General features: G+C 46.4%; 3 protein-coding genes across 8 annotated transcripts; 2 read left to right on the top strand and 1 right to left on the bottom strand.

The window, feature by feature from the left end:
- Positions 1-488: 488 nt before the first annotated feature.
- Positions 489-3,095, bottom strand: LOC111078625 (tubulin-specific chaperone E). Its single transcript, XM_022373435.2, has 5 exons — positions 2,744-3,095; positions 2,213-2,685; positions 1,736-2,159; positions 1,393-1,675; positions 489-1,328 (listed from the first exon to the last, which is right to left on the bottom strand). The coding sequence occupies exons 1-5, from the start codon at positions 2,837-2,839 to the stop codon at positions 1,033-1,035; spliced, it is 1,572 nt and encodes a 523-aa protein (XP_022229127.2). The 5' UTR covers positions 2,840-3,095; the 3' UTR covers positions 489-1,032.
- Positions 3,096-4,007: 912 nt separating this feature from the next.
- LOC111078595 (transmembrane protein 164) lies at positions 4,008-8,155 on the top strand. 3 transcript variants are annotated; one of them, XM_041594252.1, is made up of 6 exons: positions 5,747-5,905; positions 5,975-6,093; positions 6,468-6,829; positions 6,897-7,089; positions 7,151-7,251; positions 7,312-8,155. In XM_041594252.1, exons 3-6 carry the CDS (start codon positions 6,494-6,496, stop codon positions 7,732-7,734), a joined length of 1,053 nt encoding a protein of 350 aa, XP_041450186.1. In that variant the 5' UTR covers positions 5,747-5,905; positions 5,975-6,093; positions 6,468-6,493; the 3' UTR covers positions 7,735-8,155. The 3 variants fall into 3 exon arrangements, with proteins under 3 accessions (XP_041450184.1, XP_041450185.1, XP_041450186.1); XM_041594250.1 differs by lacking the exons at positions 5,747-5,905; positions 5,975-6,093 and adding an exon at positions 4,008-4,182 and having other exon boundaries at positions 7,312-8,154; XM_041594251.1 differs by lacking the exons at positions 5,747-5,905; positions 5,975-6,093 and adding an exon at positions 4,650-4,938 and having other exon boundaries at positions 7,312-8,154.
- Positions 8,156-8,395: 240 nt separating this feature from the next.
- Positions 8,396-16,452, top strand: LOC111078593 (sterol regulatory element-binding protein cleavage-activating protein). 4 transcript variants are annotated; one of them, XM_022373375.2, is made up of 7 exons: positions 8,396-9,558; positions 10,810-11,178; positions 11,266-11,449; positions 12,774-15,045; positions 15,128-15,330; positions 15,392-15,746; positions 15,808-16,452. In XM_022373375.2, exons 1-7 carry the CDS (start codon positions 9,284-9,286, stop codon positions 15,984-15,986), a joined length of 3,837 nt encoding a protein of 1,278 aa, XP_022229067.2. In that variant the 5' UTR covers positions 8,396-9,283; the 3' UTR covers positions 15,987-16,452. The 4 variants fall into 4 exon arrangements, with proteins under 4 accessions (XP_022229067.2, XP_022229070.2, XP_022229068.2 ...); XM_022373378.2 differs by lacking the exon at positions 8,396-9,558 and adding an exon at positions 9,931-9,989; XM_022373376.2 differs by lacking the exon at positions 8,396-9,558 and adding an exon at positions 10,562-10,647.
- Positions 16,453-16,875: the final 423 nt, after the last annotated feature.

Genomic DNA, 16,875 nt, shown 5'->3' with positions numbered 1-16,875 from the left:
CTTCCCTCCATTACAGAAACTTGATCTGATCTCAGAATTGTATATGTATATCGAATCGGACGGATGGTTATGCTTATCAAAAATAAAGGTACTTTTTTCGTAGGGTTAAAAGTTTTCCCAATGAAGGGTATTTTTAGTTTCAACGTGACCACTCTTTCATCCCATCCTAATGTGTTCCTTGCTTTTGCCGAGCGAAACAAATTTCAAACTTAATGAGGGTCAAACAATATTTTTGTTTTGGAGCTTGGGACAACGTTGTCTGCCATCCCCGACGCTGGCGCTCTTGTTGCGCGATGTTTTCCTGACTACAAACAATATTATAACATGTAAATATGTACTTGCATACATGTACATCGGTAAATACATCCATAGCACAGTTTAACCTTTTTGAAGCCAGTCGTCTCGACTTTGTCTGCGTTCAGTCCTATTTGTAACATTCTACAAAATCTGCAAAACAAAAGAGGCCTTATATCTGGGTAACATATTGTAGAAACTCTTGTATTTTTGCCACCCAGTACAATAAGTAAATGCATAAATGCGTACACATGTACATATTAACTTAAATCAGCAGTTTTCATACTATGTCTGCAATACTCCGTAACTCAACATTTTGTCAAACAAAAATGTTCTCTTTGAAGTTCAACTGCATTTTTGAATGAAAGTTTTGTTATTCTGTTCTGTCATGAATGTGTTGTGACGATGTTTTAAATTTGCTTGCAAGCCTGGTCTAAAATCAAATTAAAATTTTCGAGCTTCTGAAAGCATCTCAAACCATTCCCAAAATGTTTTCATATTTTTCAAATGTGGATTAGGCAACTTTTTGTTTAGGTTTTATAAGCAAAACAAAATATAAATATCGCATGTAATTGCAGTGGAAATTTCAACTTATCAGTACCTAAACGATAACATTAGTAATTTAAATTTGCAAGTGCCATGGATCAGAACAATAATTTAGCACATTGCCTAAAACTAAAATACCAGTATTGAATACCAAAAAGAGAATGGTAGCCGATTTAAAATATGGGGCAGCCGCTACTCAACCAAAACTGTGTCGTGTTCTTGCACTGAATAGAAGTCCAGAGTCTTGGCATTGTTATCCAGGGGAACCACCAGCTCGGGATGCTTGGCATCATGGTAACAAAGCTGGGGAACGATGTCAGTCAGCCGGAACCGCTTCATGACCAGTCCCTGCAATGTTTGCACTGTTATCATTCGCGGCACTTTCTTCTCCCAGATCTCGCCGGTTGACTGATGCACTATGAAGAGCTTGATCAGATTCGATTTCTTGACCTGTATGCCGGGAACAAAGTCCGCCGGAGAGCCATACTCTAGATAGTGAGAGAAAGGCCAAGTTTAAAAATGCTAATCGATTGATATAATAGGCGTGCGTACTTTTAACTAGGAACGGATAGGTGCGATGCTTTCTGCAGAACTCGCGTAAAGCATCTGCTCCTTGTTGCGTCGCCTGCATCCATTCCAAGGAGTATTTCTTCCAAATATCGTACTCGGCGCCACGCCTCTCCCCCGCAGTGACTTTAGCTTTATTAATAAACTGCAAACCTGCGATGCAGCCAACAGCTTTGGATACCATTTCATCAAAGTTTGACTTCAAATGCGGCGTCTTGCAAAGATGATTCAACTTCGGCAGCTTATCCAACTCGTTGAAGGCAGCAGCCTGTGGTAGACATGATTAAACAGTTAATGCAACAGATCAAAACCGATCGTTGGCGCTTACCTCATTCCAAATGGGATTGTGCAGTAGGTTGAGTTTCTCCAGCGACACGAACATGTTGAGTTTGTCCTGAGGCTCACATTCGGGCAACTTAATCTCTTCAATTCCATTCTCTATGAGATTCAATGAGCGCAATGTGGTGATATTGCTCAACTTGACAACTTGATCAAAATCCATAAGATTTGTTCGATGCAAGTCAAGTTCCTGCAGCTGAGTGAAAATCCGCTTGCAGTCGACCACAGCCAGTTGACTTAGAGGGTTCTCTTGCAGACTCAACGACACAATGTGCGGCCAGAGTAGGGCCGTCTGCATGACATCCTTCCAGTCGGTGAAGCCGCAACTACTTAAATTTATGTGCTTCAGATGACGGAAGGCAGGCTCCAACTCCGCAATTTGTGATGCCGAGGGCAGGACCAAGCGATTAGAGCTAAACAATTAAGTCATCAACCGAACAAGTAAGTGATTCGAGCGCTGACTCACCTAAGATTCAGATTCTTCAAGGTTGGCAGCTGCTGCGTTATGCTGGCCACTGTCTCCCAGTTCCAAATCAACGTGTGGTTCACATTCAGCGTCGTCAGCTGCGTCAAATCCTTCAGGTACCCGGCCGCATTCACTGGCGTCTCATCGACGCTCACCTCCGAAAGTTGCTCGAACTTGCTTTGCTTTCGCGCTATCTTGTCCATGCCCACGACCTCGAATAACGAGGCCTGAAGACTGGCCTGGGCCTCCCGAATGAGCGATTCATCCACATTGCTCGAGTCGTAGTTCAGATACCGCTCCCGGGCAGCATCCTCCAGGCTCGCGCAAGGACCCACCTTTCCCGGACGTATGAAACTGCCGGCGGTGGGCATTTGCGTTTGAAAGTAGCGCTTGCCATCCACAATCCCATTGTGCTTGCCTCGCATGCCGTCATCCCACTCGATGCCCAGCCAAGTGCCTATGTGTCCCATCACCTGCAAAATGCATCGTTGGAATCATGTCGTAAGCCAATGTGTTTTTTTTCTCCCTTACCTCGCCCACATATCGCACTGTTCCGTAGTTGTTTGCTATTTTGATGCGTGTTCCCAGGGGATAAAACAGCTGCGTTTCATCAATAATTCCGACCATTGTTGGTGTTGTTGTTTACGCGGCGCCCACACAAATTCACACACACAAACGCACACAACACTGCTTTGTGTTTTTCCGTTTACAGTTTCCCCAAATTGGCTACGACTTGAACCTCAGCAGAGTTTTTCCCGTTTTCACACGGACAGCGGCATTCGTGAGGTAATTATAAAACCTGTGGATTTTTTCTGCAATCCAAGTTACTTTATTTATTTTTATTATGATACAGCTGCAAGCCAACGATAGTTCTATCGATATGAATATTTCGTTTGTGGGTAGTACTATCGATAGAGCGCACGTTGAGCGCAAAACAACGAAGAATAATTTTCATCTCTCTTTTTGGTTTTGCGCACAGTTTTTGCCTACATCCTGCACCACTCACTCCAGGAAGAATTGTAAAGTATGTATTCCTGAGCTGAATATCAGCTGTTCTCTCAGTCCACACACGGTCCCGATAGGCAACTATCGATATAAATCTGTGGATTCCGCTCGTGTTGCTGGTTACACATTCCAGGAATACGTAAACGAAACAATCCTGTCACAGTTTGACAGGAATTTTTCGATTCCGCAGTGCTGGATACTATGCTTAAAGCTGGATTAATTATTTGTTAAATATAAATTTAATTAATTAAATTAATTATTATAATTAATTATTCCGTTAATAATTATGGCATTGGGTTGTATTGTCTTGTGGTATTCCTTCTGGGAGTCGATCCCAAGTTGGATTTACGGAGCTAGCACTCAGTCCAGGGAACCTGGTGATGGGAAAATGGACTCCAGGGAGTGGGAAAATGGTAGTCCAATGACATTTTATTTAATGTTCCGCAGTGCTGGATACTATGCTTAAAGCTGGATCCATTATTTGTTAAATATAAAGTTAATGTTTTATTTAATGTTAAATGAAATTCATTTGAAAATCTTTTGTTTTAAGAGTAATCAATATTCGGCTAATCTGTAAACCATGAATCGTTTTGGACAAAACGCAATCTTATCAACCCGTTACTCATTTAAGTGCCAATTTAAATAGATAGGCTTTTATACACACACCACCACGTAAATTATGACTATCTGTTGATGCACATTATTAATACGGGCATGTGTAATTAAATTGTTTCTGCATTCGACTAATGCAATGCATCTACCCCAGTCGCTAGTCTTTTGTTCTTTCGCTTTATTCGATTGGCTTCCTCAGTCGCTTTGTCGTCTGTTGTTCCTCTTCGCAATTTACGGTTAATTGCAGTTACGTGTGTTCTCTTGTCGGTAACGGTAACAGCCTGGCCAGTCCCGGGACCTGTGAAATTTCTTGTATTTGTAAGGTCAAAATACCGAGTCAAAATTTCACTTGGGTAAATAGTTTCAATAAAGTGTATGCATAGTAAATAAAAGTATGATTTGGCTACATGGGTATTGCACGCCGGAAATATTACGATGCCATGAGTTCTCTGGGTCACTCTCGCAGCCACTAATCCAATTTGGGTCCGACAGTTGTCGCGTCCGATTCTCAGTCATTATAAGTGCATACGCCATCCAACACATATATAGTATGCAGGCGTATGTACACTGTACACACATATATACATAGGAATATCATATGTTGCAAAACCTACACCCACCCTCCCGTTCACAACCGTTTGCGTATGAATTTTTGGCGCCCAATTAAACAGGGAGAGAGAAAAACATAGCTAAATTCGTCTCTCCGGAATGCTCAGTACTAAGAGAGCGAAAGCTCACTCAAGGACAATGAATGGCAGGGGAAACGTGACTACCAGCTTAGGGAGGGACCGAACAGCCGCTACACGACTTGAACGGCAGTCATCTCGACAATACGCAAACATCGTCCAACAGAAACGCCCGTCGGCGCGTTATATACCCACTTCACTCTCCGCGTTTATTCTTGTCCAACAATTGCATCGTAAATGCAGAAAATTAAGTGAATGCAGATTGTAGGGAAGCGCATACGACAATTAGAAAAATGCGATAATGGAAAATTCTGGACTGTAGCGTGAAAAGTTCGTCGGGTTGGTGATTATTAGTGGGTTCGAGGCGAGCTTTGCACAATACCACGTGGCAATCCCAAAAACATCCCACATCGTAAAGAAGAGGTAATTGACGGAAAAATATAGGCTGAAAAACGGAATAATCGAATAGACAATGTGGAAAATGTGTCGCCCCCATTATCTGGGGCCGCGGGTTCCGCTGTAATCTGCGCACAGCTGAAAAAATAATTGTGCGACCGGCAGGCGGCAAACAAATAACAACTGCAGTGCTTTTTTAATCGGGTGGTTTGTGTGAAAGCTTCTTTATTGTCTTGGTGGTGGGTGGTGTGTGGTCTGTGGGTTGGTTTGGTTGTTAATCACAGCCTTAGTGTTGTTTTAGTGTCCTGACTTTGAAAGCTTTGCTCTCAGCCGCGTGTCCTCAAGCTGTGCTCTCCTGCTCTTGACAATGAAAAGCACAACGTCAGTGGAGGAAGACCAACCTTTCCCTCTGCCACTCTCCTTCGCTTTTCCACGCTTGACCAGACCAATCGTATTGTGTTTGGTTTCCCATTGCTTGCACCTTTCAAGTAGATCATGCGACGTCGCGACTGCAGTGGCGTGATTCAGAGGCAGAGCAAAGGCAGGGCAGGTGTAGGTAGGTTGTCCCTCAAAAGTGTGCTTCTAAAAATGTTGCGGGCTAAAAATACATGCGTGGCCCCGCCGCTGCGGTAAGAAACACTCGGAGATATGCACACATGCACCTTATCCCAGCCGGTTCTTCCTAAAGGGTGGTCGGGAGAAATGCTTGGTGGTGCGGCGAGGTGGCCTTCAGGTCTTGGCGTTTGGCCAAACCGACAGCTGCGGCAACTGTCAGCGCTGAAATGATTTCATACTCTTTCATTGTGTCTCCCCCGGCGCAGTGTTCAATTTATTTCACATCGCATTTTCCCCCCAAGAGCTTACCTTCGCTCTCCTCCCACACTGCAGCGTTCCTGTTAGTCGGTCTGGCCCAAAAAATAATCAACAAGCAGCGCAGTCACAGGGCGAGTGCCAGTGCTGTACCACGCCTCTGCCTTGGCAGCTAGCCAAAGGGGTGAGATTCCAGTGGTAATTGCATTGGAAGGGTCCCAAGTCTGCTAACCGCTATTAATCGTTCTTTTAGAGTTCCACGACTTCCGGCAAACAACATAGAAAACGTAGCAAACAAACAATCTGCCTGTTTCAGCCAGAAAGAAAACCGCAGTGCAGGTGGTTCTGCTTGGGTCCGGTTGGGTTTACCTGGTATGGGTTCGTATCCATGGATTTTTCACCGCTTAGACGCAAACACTACCCCCACCCTTGTTTACTTTTGCGGGGTGGAAGGGAAAGCAATGGCTTTCATTCAGCGTAAACGCGTGAGAAACTAATTTTAGTTAGGTTTCATGCTCTTCCATTCAATACTAAAATCAATTTCCTACACCCATATGGCAGTCCCTAAATATTCTTTGTGCTTCCGTGAAAACATGTCCAAGAGTATTCCAATTTTTGGGGCAGTGGAACGTCCAGTCTTGGCCTTTCAGCGACACGAAATACTGTTCATTTGTAATGCAGAATCTAAGGACATGGGTTGGACAGAATCAATAAGAAATGAGCTCAAAAGTCAATATTATTTACAGAACCTGAAATCAAAAGCAGAACTACAATGGAATGGGACTGGAGTTGGGCCGTTGCGGGCATCACCCCTGAAGTTCCAAGGACGACGGGGCCTGAGTGCATTAACTATATGACGGATCGGCGACGCTGGATAGAGACGGTGCTGCTGTCGGCCCTCTTCATCTTTATTATGCACAGGTCCTGGAAGCGTCTGGCTCCCATTAACCTGCCGCCACTCCATGAGATTCAAAAGTCACACAGTCCCACGCGACTGTTCCTCCTGATCGCCATGTCCATGGTGTTTGGCATTGAGATGGGATTCAAGCTGTCCGGCCAGTCAATGATCTTCGCCTTGAATCCCTGCCACGTGCAGACGTGTCTGCAGGTAAGTTCTGCTGCATTAATGAACCATGCACACCACACACCATCTAAATATAATGCACTCATTTCAGATCTATCTTCTGGCCGCCAAGCCGACAAGGACAACTACGGCAATGTTTCGGATACAAATGAGCAACCTGAACGGCCCTTTCCTGGCCTTTCTCTTTCCCGAGGTGGAGGGGCGCACGTATCCCTTCGAGCAGTCCACGTACTGGATACAGCATGCTCTGCTCTACATTATACCCATTTACATTATACGAAGCGGTAAGGAAAGGACTTTTGGAGGTGTTTCCCCCGCTAAACTGTAACTGTTGCCCACTTTCAGGCGCGTACACCGTTGAGGACCTAGGCGACTTCCATTGGTCACACATTGGAACAGCTTTCATGCTGTTTTATCATTTCATTTTCCTATCCCCACTCTCCATAGTAAGTCGATGAATGGCAGCTACGTACAACGTTATTATCCCTCTGGTTTTTCTTTTCTAGTTTACTGGCATCAATCTGGATCACATGCTGTGCGCAGCCATGTCTGATCCATTTCAGGGCCCCAACTACAGACTTTTTGCTTGTTGCCATCAGGCTTTGCTCTGCCCGCTGCTCAGCAAGGGAACCGTACTCTTGTTCGGTCGCCGGAAGAGCGCCTCCGGTGAGAATGGAGCGAGGATGAGGAACGTGGGTCGTGAGACTTTGCCCGCGGCGGGGACGGAGACTCAGGCTGCCATGTATCATCAGCGTGCGCAACAGGAGTACGGCACAGCAGAGGAGGCCACAGAGACATTAATGCGGCATCGGTACAATGCTCAGGCAGCTTCGGCAGCCTCGGGTGGAATGCATTCGCATGATGCGGACGAAATGGCGGCCATATACGACGCTGCTGAGTATAGAATGCCCACGACCAGGATCGACTAGTCCACAGCAAAGGAGAGGGCCGAGCAATGGATATCGTATATTGTATGCCCACAATGTTTGTCAATTCTTGAATTACTTTAGCAACTTTCGGTCTGGTCTGGTCCGGGCCACGCTCTGTAGTTAGACCCCGTCCCGTAACTCCATATACAGAAGTAACGAGGATTTCATCTGATCTGTGAACTGAGAGGTAGAGAGGTTGATCAAAAGACGTGTACATATGTATGTACATACAATTAATGCTACAAATTCATGCTCACTGAGGTTATAATTCCAAAAAAATTTACCAAAAACAGTTTTAAAAGATTATATTTGTTCAGTAGAAACTTATTCTGATGAAAAATCAATTATTACAACATTGCAATAAATCATAATTATACAAATTACACAATAATGTACTATATTTCTGTAAGTGTGCCTGCCGTAAAGTGAAAATAAATAAATAATCAAAAAAGAATAGACTGTTAACTGAGAACGAAACATTCATGATTTTTCAACAATCACAAAATCGGATGTGGCCCTCGAATATTATTATTTTCAAAATAAAGGTATGTTACCGCCGAATTCGTTCCGCTTATCGCACAAAAGTACCGATATCGATAGGTTGAATGCAAGAACATACATCGATATATTGATATAACCATATATTTAACATCCCTAGTGCCGTGTGTTTACATGGGAAACGGCAAAAAATTCTTCCCCTAATAAAAAAAAACGTGCTAAATAGAATATTAGAAAGAACGATTAATTCTGGCCCGCTATTTGTTCGCACTAAAATAACGTGAAATATCGAAATATATTCTTAAACTTGCGGTCAAATTTTTGTTGCGCCACAGTAAAATACGAAAAAAGCGAAGGAAACCAGAAGAAAAGTGCTTAATCAAATGAAAGAATCATTTCTTGTGCTTTGAGTTATGATAATTTGATAACAATAAGCAGCGACGGTGCTGAATTTCCATTTAATTGAAAGTTCGCGGTGACAGCGACGTTGACGTCGTAGATTTTAATAAGAATAAAACGCCAATGTGTTTGTGCCGCTATGTGTGAGTGTGTGTGAGTGAGCGTTGAAGATGCGCGAAAACGTCAATTAATTGCAACAACAACAAAACGTGGGGCCAAAAGGTGCGAATGAAGCGCAAGAAAAAGAAAAATCAATAGAAATATAATGCAAATCGTTGGGGATTTCAGCAAGTGCTAAGGAAAATGTACCGATATAGTGGAAATCAAAGCGATAGAACAAAAACCGCAGCAACCAAATCAACGCTATTAATAAACATAAATAATATCTCTTTGGGAGCGAGCGCTGCGTCGACGTCGGCGTCTCGCCTACGCAGATGATGCGTTGCATATGCGAAATTGCGTAATTTGCCGCAACTAAATTGTACAAATCTGAGGAACGCCATAAAACACAACTAAAGTTTGAAACAAAGTTCGTGGCCAGAGTCGAGTCGAGTCGCCGTCGCTCCTCTAATTGTCAGTGTGTGTGTGTGTGTGTTTTGGCCCAAGTTCATTCTCGTATCTGTGTGTAAGTGAGTGTGAGCGCAACAACAACATGGCTGCCGCAACAGATGGCTCTGCCAAAGCAGCAGCGGCTGCTGCGTCGACATTGCCGCGTACAACAACCACATCGACGCCGAGTGCCGGCAAACCCCCAAATTCCGCAGCATCAGCAGCCGCATCATCTGCCTCCTCCTCATCTAGCACGTCGTCAGCGTCAGCAGGGCTGCCGGCCGCCGTCTCGCATTTCTACTACAAACACGGCCTCTTCCTGTCCAGCTACCCGACATGCGCCTCCAGCATAGCCTTTATGGCGATTTTACTTTCGTGGTTAGTCGGATCATACTGAAATACTTACATATATGTTCATACACATGAGCAATTCGGATTATATAACTGAACCAGCAGGGCGAAACTAAAAAGCGACGCGACACCCAAACGATGAACTTTGGAAAATAATCAATAGTTTGGAAATATGTAGTATTCAACTAAGGCTTTAGGTGTGTTGTGTGCTTCCTTAATCTGTAGTTAATACGGCACTCCAGGCCAGGCACAAGGCACCAGGTCACTGAACAAAAGCAACAATACTCGATTATGGCAAACTGCACTCAAAGTTTGATAATATTATTGATTATGAGCGGAATTTGTTGAACCCCACACACTGGGTGTTCGGCATGCGCCCATATAAATAAATACATATGCATATGTACCTTGTATATGAATGTAGATTATAATTATGACATATTGAAAACGGATTTGTGGTGAGCAAAACTTACCTATTGATAAAGTAAACAATTAAAGATCTGGGCCAGCTGCCCTTGGACCCCGCTTGATTAGGATTTCATACGGTTGCTTTTTATACATATTTATGTACTACCCAGCAGTATTTTGATTTTGCTTCTGACCGGGAAATAAACAATGTCTAGACTTGCCGCAAATATTCTATTCGCCAGATTTGAAGATTACTAGAAAACTATTAAATAGCAATCAAATAAGTATTTCCAGCACTTTGGATTTGTTCTAGGGTAGGTGGGGAAGAAGACCGCAGAAGGATCACATTTCATTGCTTTCAGTAGCTCTATTATTGCGGGGAAATTGCTGAAGGCGGATAGATGTCAGCATTTCCCCAGCTTACTCATAGACCAAACCAAATCAGATCGCGCTGTCTGTAAGCGGGATCAGCGCAATCCGATACCTGCGCTTATCAGCATCGGGGTTTGTTTTTGGGACCTGCCGGGTCTAGTAATAGGTACTTATCAGGACGCTTATCAGTGGCCAGCGACGTGGTCGCATTAGTGTTGGCTTGGCTTGGGCGCAGGCAAATGGTAGCATTGCTGCCAGGCACCCGATGGCCGATGGCCTGCTCACCATGAATTCATTAAAATTTAAATCGCGAATCATATTTGTATATGTACATATGTGAGTTTTAGCGCCGGCGATTGCGCGAGCAGTGGGAATGCTTGGGACACGCGTTAGATGACGAACCGACGAGATCCAACACGCGCCAGTTCTTAAAATAGCAAACCAGTCGAGCACTAGGGCTAACCACCACGCCACCCTCTCCTCTTTCTCTTCTGATAGCTATCCGCTGATCAACATACCGTTGCCGGGAACCATACCCACAAAGATAGTGCTGCCCTACGAGGCGGACTCTCTGTTGGCCTACAATCATAGTGGAGCGTCGACGCCTTCCGTGGCCCCGGTCGGGCCCGATCCGCCGCCTGCTGCCGCGACACATCTCTTCAATGGAAGTGCCACAGACCGCAGCCTGCCCCCGCTGCTGCCCTGGGCCCAGAGCAGTCCAGCCCTATTCTACGTCCAGCAGATCACACTCCGAGCCAGCGTGCTGCCCTGGAGCGATGGGATGCAGCTAATGGATGCGTTTCGTGCGCCACTCTACGAAGTTTTTAAATTGCTCGAAATTGTGCGCAATCATCAGAGCAGCGAGACGTGAGTACCGTACCCCTATACGCCCCGCCACTGTCAGCACGCTGTCAGAGTAATTGAATCAAATTTCGTCCACGTAATCCTCCACAGCCAGCGCACTCTCGAGCACAACTGCCTTCACGTGGAGAACGTGAAGCGCGGGGTCCAAGGGCAGCTGGATCAGATCTTTCCCGAGTATGGCTGTCTGCTGCTCTCCCCGGCCAACCTCTGGACGCAGAACGCTCAGAACTTTACTAGAGACACGAATATTCTGAACACGATATTTCAATATCATGTAAGTGGTCAAGCATCCGCATCCGCACTCGTACCCGTAGCCGTAGCCGTAGCCATAGGAGATGGAGCAGCCTAATGCGTTTTGTCTGTCCATTCGAATTGCATGCACATAAACCCCAAATCGTCCAAACACTCGTGTCTGAGTGGAAAATGGGTTGGCTTAACCCTTGGACGCTGCGCGTGTCTTATCAGTCAACATTTGGGTTTTTAACGATTACGAATTTGAAGCTGAGTCACACGGAACATGAATGTGGCACCCGCCACCTGTTGGATTCGGAATCTACAGAATTAGAGGCAGGAGGGAGCCGAGCCGCCTGCAGTCCCTCGGCATTTGCGAACTGCAAACATTATAGTTTCGCGAGTGTCGAGTGTCGAGTCTCGAGTCGACTGCATTATGCATAGCTTTTTTGCTCGCAGTCTAGACTGGGAGACCTTTGGTATTCCATGGGTACATACATATGTACATGTGTATGCATGCACTTACTTTACCCTAACGAGGTATCTAAACCGATTTGTTTTGGCGTAATGGATCTCCGCTCGAGAGTAAACGATGCAAGCCTACAGTTCCAGATTGGTTGTATTATATATTATATAGTATGAGTTGTACGAGTATATGATTCACCCTTGACGCGATTTGCTTTAACGATAGCTTTATGCCGTGTGTGTACAAATGGATTTTTAAATATTTCATTGCCGCTCTTTGGGCATATGCCAGCAACTTGTGTCTCCATAAACCTGGAACTTATTGACCAATTAGCGAACTCTCCTCCCGCACTTTCGGAATCTTCCTGTACCCGTTGTTCCACTTTATAGTTGCACAAAAAGATTCGCAATGGAAACTTTTCTGTATAAAACACTTTAGCAACTCGCCTTCAAATAAAGCGATGCCATGGCAATGATAATGAAGAAGTTCAAGGAAATTGGGCAAATAATTCGAATAGAGATAACAAAAGTTATACATATGTACATATGTATGTACCTGCATATGTAAGTACTCTGCTCGCAAGAGGAAGTTACTGATATTGAAATAATGAGGAGGAGGAATCCATACGTACGTAAATACAAGCGCACACATTTATTCTGGCTGATAAAGAGCTTTACCAATTAACTGTCAAATCAAGTCGATTAACTTGACTCAGAAACGCTCACAACGGATAATTAGTGTCCGTGAATCATGTGGAACTTTACACGAGTAAAGTTAAGTTTTTATTTGCATTTCCCCATACACGACGAGGCCCTCACCACGAGTGATTCGAGCCTGGAAGGAGCTGGAGGCCACCAATAATCTCAATTATAATCTCTTTCATCTGCTGTTATTGTTTCAGAATCTGCAAAAGTCGAAGGTATCCACAGCGGAAATGCTCTTTGGCCTGCCCATGCAGGACACGGGCTTCAAGCGCTACCCGCTACGGGCACGCGCCAGGATAGTTCAGTATGCCCTGACGCTGATACTGAAGCACAACGATGTGGATTATCTGGAGACGCTAAAGGAGAAGCTGCTGCGCTACTATCCGCCGCTGCCGGTGGCTGCGACCGGGGAGGAGCCGTCGACCATAACGTACATCTTCTACCCGGGAGAGTACAGGATGTGGGAGCTGGTGCCCTACACAGTGGCCTTCGTGCTGGTGTTCGCCTACGTCTACTTCTCCGTGCGGAAGATCGACGTGTTCCGGTCGCGATTCCTGCTGGCCCTGTGCAGCGTCATCACCACCGCCGGCAGCCTGGCCATGTCCCTGGGCCTATGCTTCTTCTTTGGCCTGACCATTTCGCTGCAGTCCAAGGACATATTCCCCTACCTGGTCATTCTGGTGGGCCTGGAGAACAGCTTGGTCATCACGAAGAGTGTGGTGTCCATGGACGAGACGTTCGACGTGAAGATCCGTGTCGCCCAGGCACTGAGCAAGGAGGGCTGGCACATCTCGAAGACGCTGCTGACAGAGATCACCATTCTGACCATTGGCCTGGCCACCTTTGTGCCCGTCATTCAGGAGTTCTGCATCTTTGCGATCGTCGGACTGCTCTCGGACTTCATGCTGCAGATGCTGCTCTTCTCCACCATCCTGGCCATGAACATCAAGCGGGCCGAGTACACCACAGAGGCCAAGCACCTGCCCAAAATGATGCTCAGCTGCACTCAGGGAGCGGGACGGCAGGATTTCCGTTTCTTTGGTGCCGCTCCGACCCTGCCGCCCTTTGTGCCCGGCTCCTTTCAGCGTTCGCAGTCCCATCCGAAGCTTTGCTTTGCCGATGCCGCTGCCGGAGAGCGGGCAGGCCTGGTCAATGGCCACGGTCACTCCACCCAGGAGCAGCGCATCCCCAAGCGCATCAAGATCGTCAACTTCTGGGCGCGCACGCGCTTCTTCCAGCGCGCCTTCATGGTCTGGATGATTGTGTGGATCTGCTCCATCGTGTACAACTCGGGTGTGCTTGAGCAGCTGTTCAGCATGCAGAGCAACGGGACCATGACTGGTACTCTGGAGCTGCAGCGCCGCCTCCAGGCGGGTCGCGGCGCAGTCAGCAGCTTCTTCGAGGGACTGAAAGCGGACGGGCATCGAACCCCAACCAGCCACCCAAGCAGCAACGGGTTTAGCACACCACTGGAGGCGCGTCCTGAGAACGACATCAATGAAACGGCCGAGGAGCTGCTGCGTCTGCGGTATCCAAACTTTGACCAGAACTATTTTCTGTCGAATTTCCACTGGTCGACGATTATGAAGCAGTACAACATCTCGCTGAGCGGCCACTACGTGACGCTGCTGCCTACCATCAGGCTGAGCCATGCCATAACGCCGGAGCTGGCCACTCTGCTGCGCAATCCCCAGGAGCAACTGCAGCAGAATTTCCAGTGGAAAGCCTTGGCTGCTGCACTGGACCCGCTGGACTTCAACGATGACGATGTTCGCCGAGAGTCCCCGATGGTGATGGCCGGCGGAATGCCGCTCGTGCCCAAGAGCCCCATGGAGATCTTCTTCGCCATCCTGTTGTGCTGCATCAGCATCTTCGTTCTCTGCTACACGATGGTCGTCTTCTATCGATGCATCTGCACCAGAAACTACGCCGAGTGGCGTTCCAGCTGGAACGAGTCCGAGGCCCCCCACAAACAAACCGAACAAATACTCGAGGGCGTTCCCACCCAGATCGCCGGCCACAAGCACCGCATCGAGTGCCTGGTCTCCGACGGGGCCTACATCATAAGCTGCTGCCTCAAAGGACAGATTCGCGTATGGGACGCGCGCAGCGGCGAGCGGCTGGCGAGCATCGCGCGATCGGAGATGCAGATCTCACAGCCGAGACAGGACGGACAAACACTGGTGCGGAAGCTACCCGTTTCGCCTGTGTGGTGTCTGGACTACTTTGATAATCTCATTGCCGTCGGCTGTGCCAATGGCCGTGTGGAGCTGTGGGAGTCCCCGGCGGGCGTGCTCAAGTGCGCCTACCAGGAGGATGCCAAGCGCAACCAGGGCATCACGCACATCCATTTGAACGGCGATCGTGTGATTGTAGCGCGTCTCAATGGGCGCCTCGATTTCTACCGTCTGGAGACATACTACAAGGGCAAGCAGATCGACTGGGGGTTCACATCCGCGTACCGACGCAGTAAGTCCATGCATATAACAGTGTTAGGCGATATCTGAAGCTGTATTAAATTGCTCCTGGTTTTCGCTTTCCCTTCCTTCAGCTCACGTGCGGACTGGTTCGACTGGCAGCCTGGGCCTGATGATGGGCCAGCAGCGATGCCAGCAGGACACAGTGCAGAAAACCACCAAGGAGGAGATGAAGATCACGCTCGAGGGAGTGCGCCTCGCACATCAGCAGCCCATTACCTGCATGCAGGTGGTTAACGACATGGTCTTCACCGGCAGCCAGGATCACACCTTAAAGGTAGGTCTCATTCCCTTCCAAATGCACCATACAAATGCTCATCTGCGCTGCTCTCTTGCAGGTATATTGTCTCAACAAATCGGATGCGGAGTACACATTGCATGGACACTGTGGACCCATTACCTGCCTGTTTGTGGACCGCTGGCAGCCTGGCACTGGCGGTTCAGGATCGCAGGACGGCCTCCTCTGTGTTTGGGATCTTTTTACGGGCGCCTGCATGTATAACATCCAAGCCCATGATGGCGCGGTCAGTTGTCTGGCCTGTGCGCCCAGCTACGTGATCTCGCTGGGCACAGACGAGCGAATCTGTGTGTGGGAGCGATTCCAGGGAAACCTACTGACTACCATCAACATCTCCAATGCCTATTCGAGCCTCCTGATGCTGACCCCGTCGCTGCTTGTGACCAGCAAAATGGGTAAGTGCCATTGTCAGACGTTTCGTGGCAAGCAATTGAATAATTTTTGTGATTTTGGCAGGATCTCTGATCGTCTGGGATGTACGTACCGGACAGCCGGCTCGCGAGGTCAAGCTGGACTTTGCCAATCTGCAGCTGTGCCCCAAGACCATGATGCTTGCCTGCGACTCTGTGGTCTGCGACTATGGCAACGAAATACGCGTTGTCCGATTCCCCATTGTGGCCGACAAGTGCCACTGAAGGCGCGAAATGAGGAGAATTCGAGATGAAGCTAGCACCTAAATAGAACATACATAGATCTAAGTTAACTTTCAGATCTGTATCGCCTTGAACTCGCTAATCTACCTGTGTGGCAGGTTCCTTCATTTACGAACTAATTAATTAACCAGTGGCGTTGTCTATTAACACTATAACTATGACTATGACTATATTTTGCTACGTTTTTAGTTTTAATATTTGTACACTGATGAATGTCTGCTAACTCCAGAGATAGGCTAAATACATAACTACCCTAAATGAACGATGATACATACATATTTACGAATATATATTTTTGCATAACTACATTTACTGTATTTACATAGTGTCTTACAGCGCCTAAGAATAACATTAAATGACGAAATGTTATATATAATACAATATTTATTAGAATCACCTACGCTTAATTTTCTAAATGGAAATAAAAAACATGAACGAAATTAATCGAGATCTATTCAAATACGAGTATGTGTTTATCTTACATTGGAGCATTGCTTTTCTTTTTTTTTTTGTCATCGTTATCTTTTCAGCCGAAGGCGAACTAAAGGAAATTCTAGAGAATTCTTAGATCGTATATTCTCTTTCTTTCATTTTTTCGTAGCGATAGGGGCAGGACGTGCCCACAGATGATCGAATATAATAAATAATATTAATATAATATATACATATATTAGTGCCATAGTTTCTACACTTTCCGTACTCTTTTTTTCTCACCAGCAACATAGAATAATGGATGAAGTATTCAACAAGTTGATGATTTTCTACCTTTGGGCTAATCCGCGGATAGAAAACAAAAACTTTCCCGGGCTTTTATTTTGCGTTTCAATAGCATTTTGTTAGCTCTATGATTAGTGCAGGTCATGGGGTCCAT

The sequence above is a fragment of the Drosophila obscura genome, unplaced genomic scaffold, assembly GCF_018151105.1.
Source record: "Drosophila obscura isolate BZ-5 IFL unplaced genomic scaffold, ASM1815110v1 contig_25, whole genome shotgun sequence".
NCBI lineage: Eukaryota > Metazoa > Arthropoda > Insecta > Diptera > Drosophilidae > Drosophila > Drosophila obscura.
The sequence above is the reverse complement of the archived record's forward strand: the minus strand, read 5'-3'. Positions and strand labels throughout refer to the sequence as shown.

Excerpts from the sequence above, each read along its gene's own strand:
- LOC111078625 (XM_022373435.2), bottom strand. The coding sequence starts at position 2,839 with ATGGTCGGAATTATTGATGAAACGCAGCTGTTTTATCCCCTGGGAACA. Across the intron at positions 2,160-2,212 it reads TTGAAGAATCTGAATCTTAG|CTCTAATCGCTTGGTCCTGC; the intron begins GTGAGTCAGCGC and ends TTAATTGTTTAG. Across the intron at positions 1,329-1,392 it reads CTATCCGTTCCTAGTTAAAA|AGTATGGCTCTCCGGCGGAC; the intron begins GTACGCACGCCT and ends CTCACTATCTAG.
- LOC111078595 (XM_041594252.1), top strand. The coding sequence starts at position 6,494 with ATGGAATGGGACTGGAGTTGGGCCGTTGCGGGCATCACCCCTGAAGTT. Across the intron at positions 6,830-6,896 it reads ACGTGCAGACGTGTCTGCAG|ATCTATCTTCTGGCCGCCAA; the intron begins GTAAGTTCTGCT and ends CACTCATTTCAG. Across the intron at positions 7,090-7,150 it reads CATTTACATTATACGAAGCG|GCGCGTACACCGTTGAGGAC; the intron begins GTAAGGAAAGGA and ends GCCCACTTTCAG.
- LOC111078593 (XM_022373375.2), top strand. The coding sequence starts at position 9,284 with ATGGCTGCCGCAACAGATGGCTCTGCCAAAGCAGCAGCGGCTGCTGCG. Across the intron at positions 9,559-10,809 it reads ATGGCGATTTTACTTTCGTG|CTATCCGCTGATCAACATAC; the intron begins GTTAGTCGGATC and ends CTCTTCTGATAG. Across the intron at positions 11,179-11,265 it reads AATCATCAGAGCAGCGAGAC|CCAGCGCACTCTCGAGCACA; the intron begins GTGAGTACCGTA and ends AATCCTCCACAG.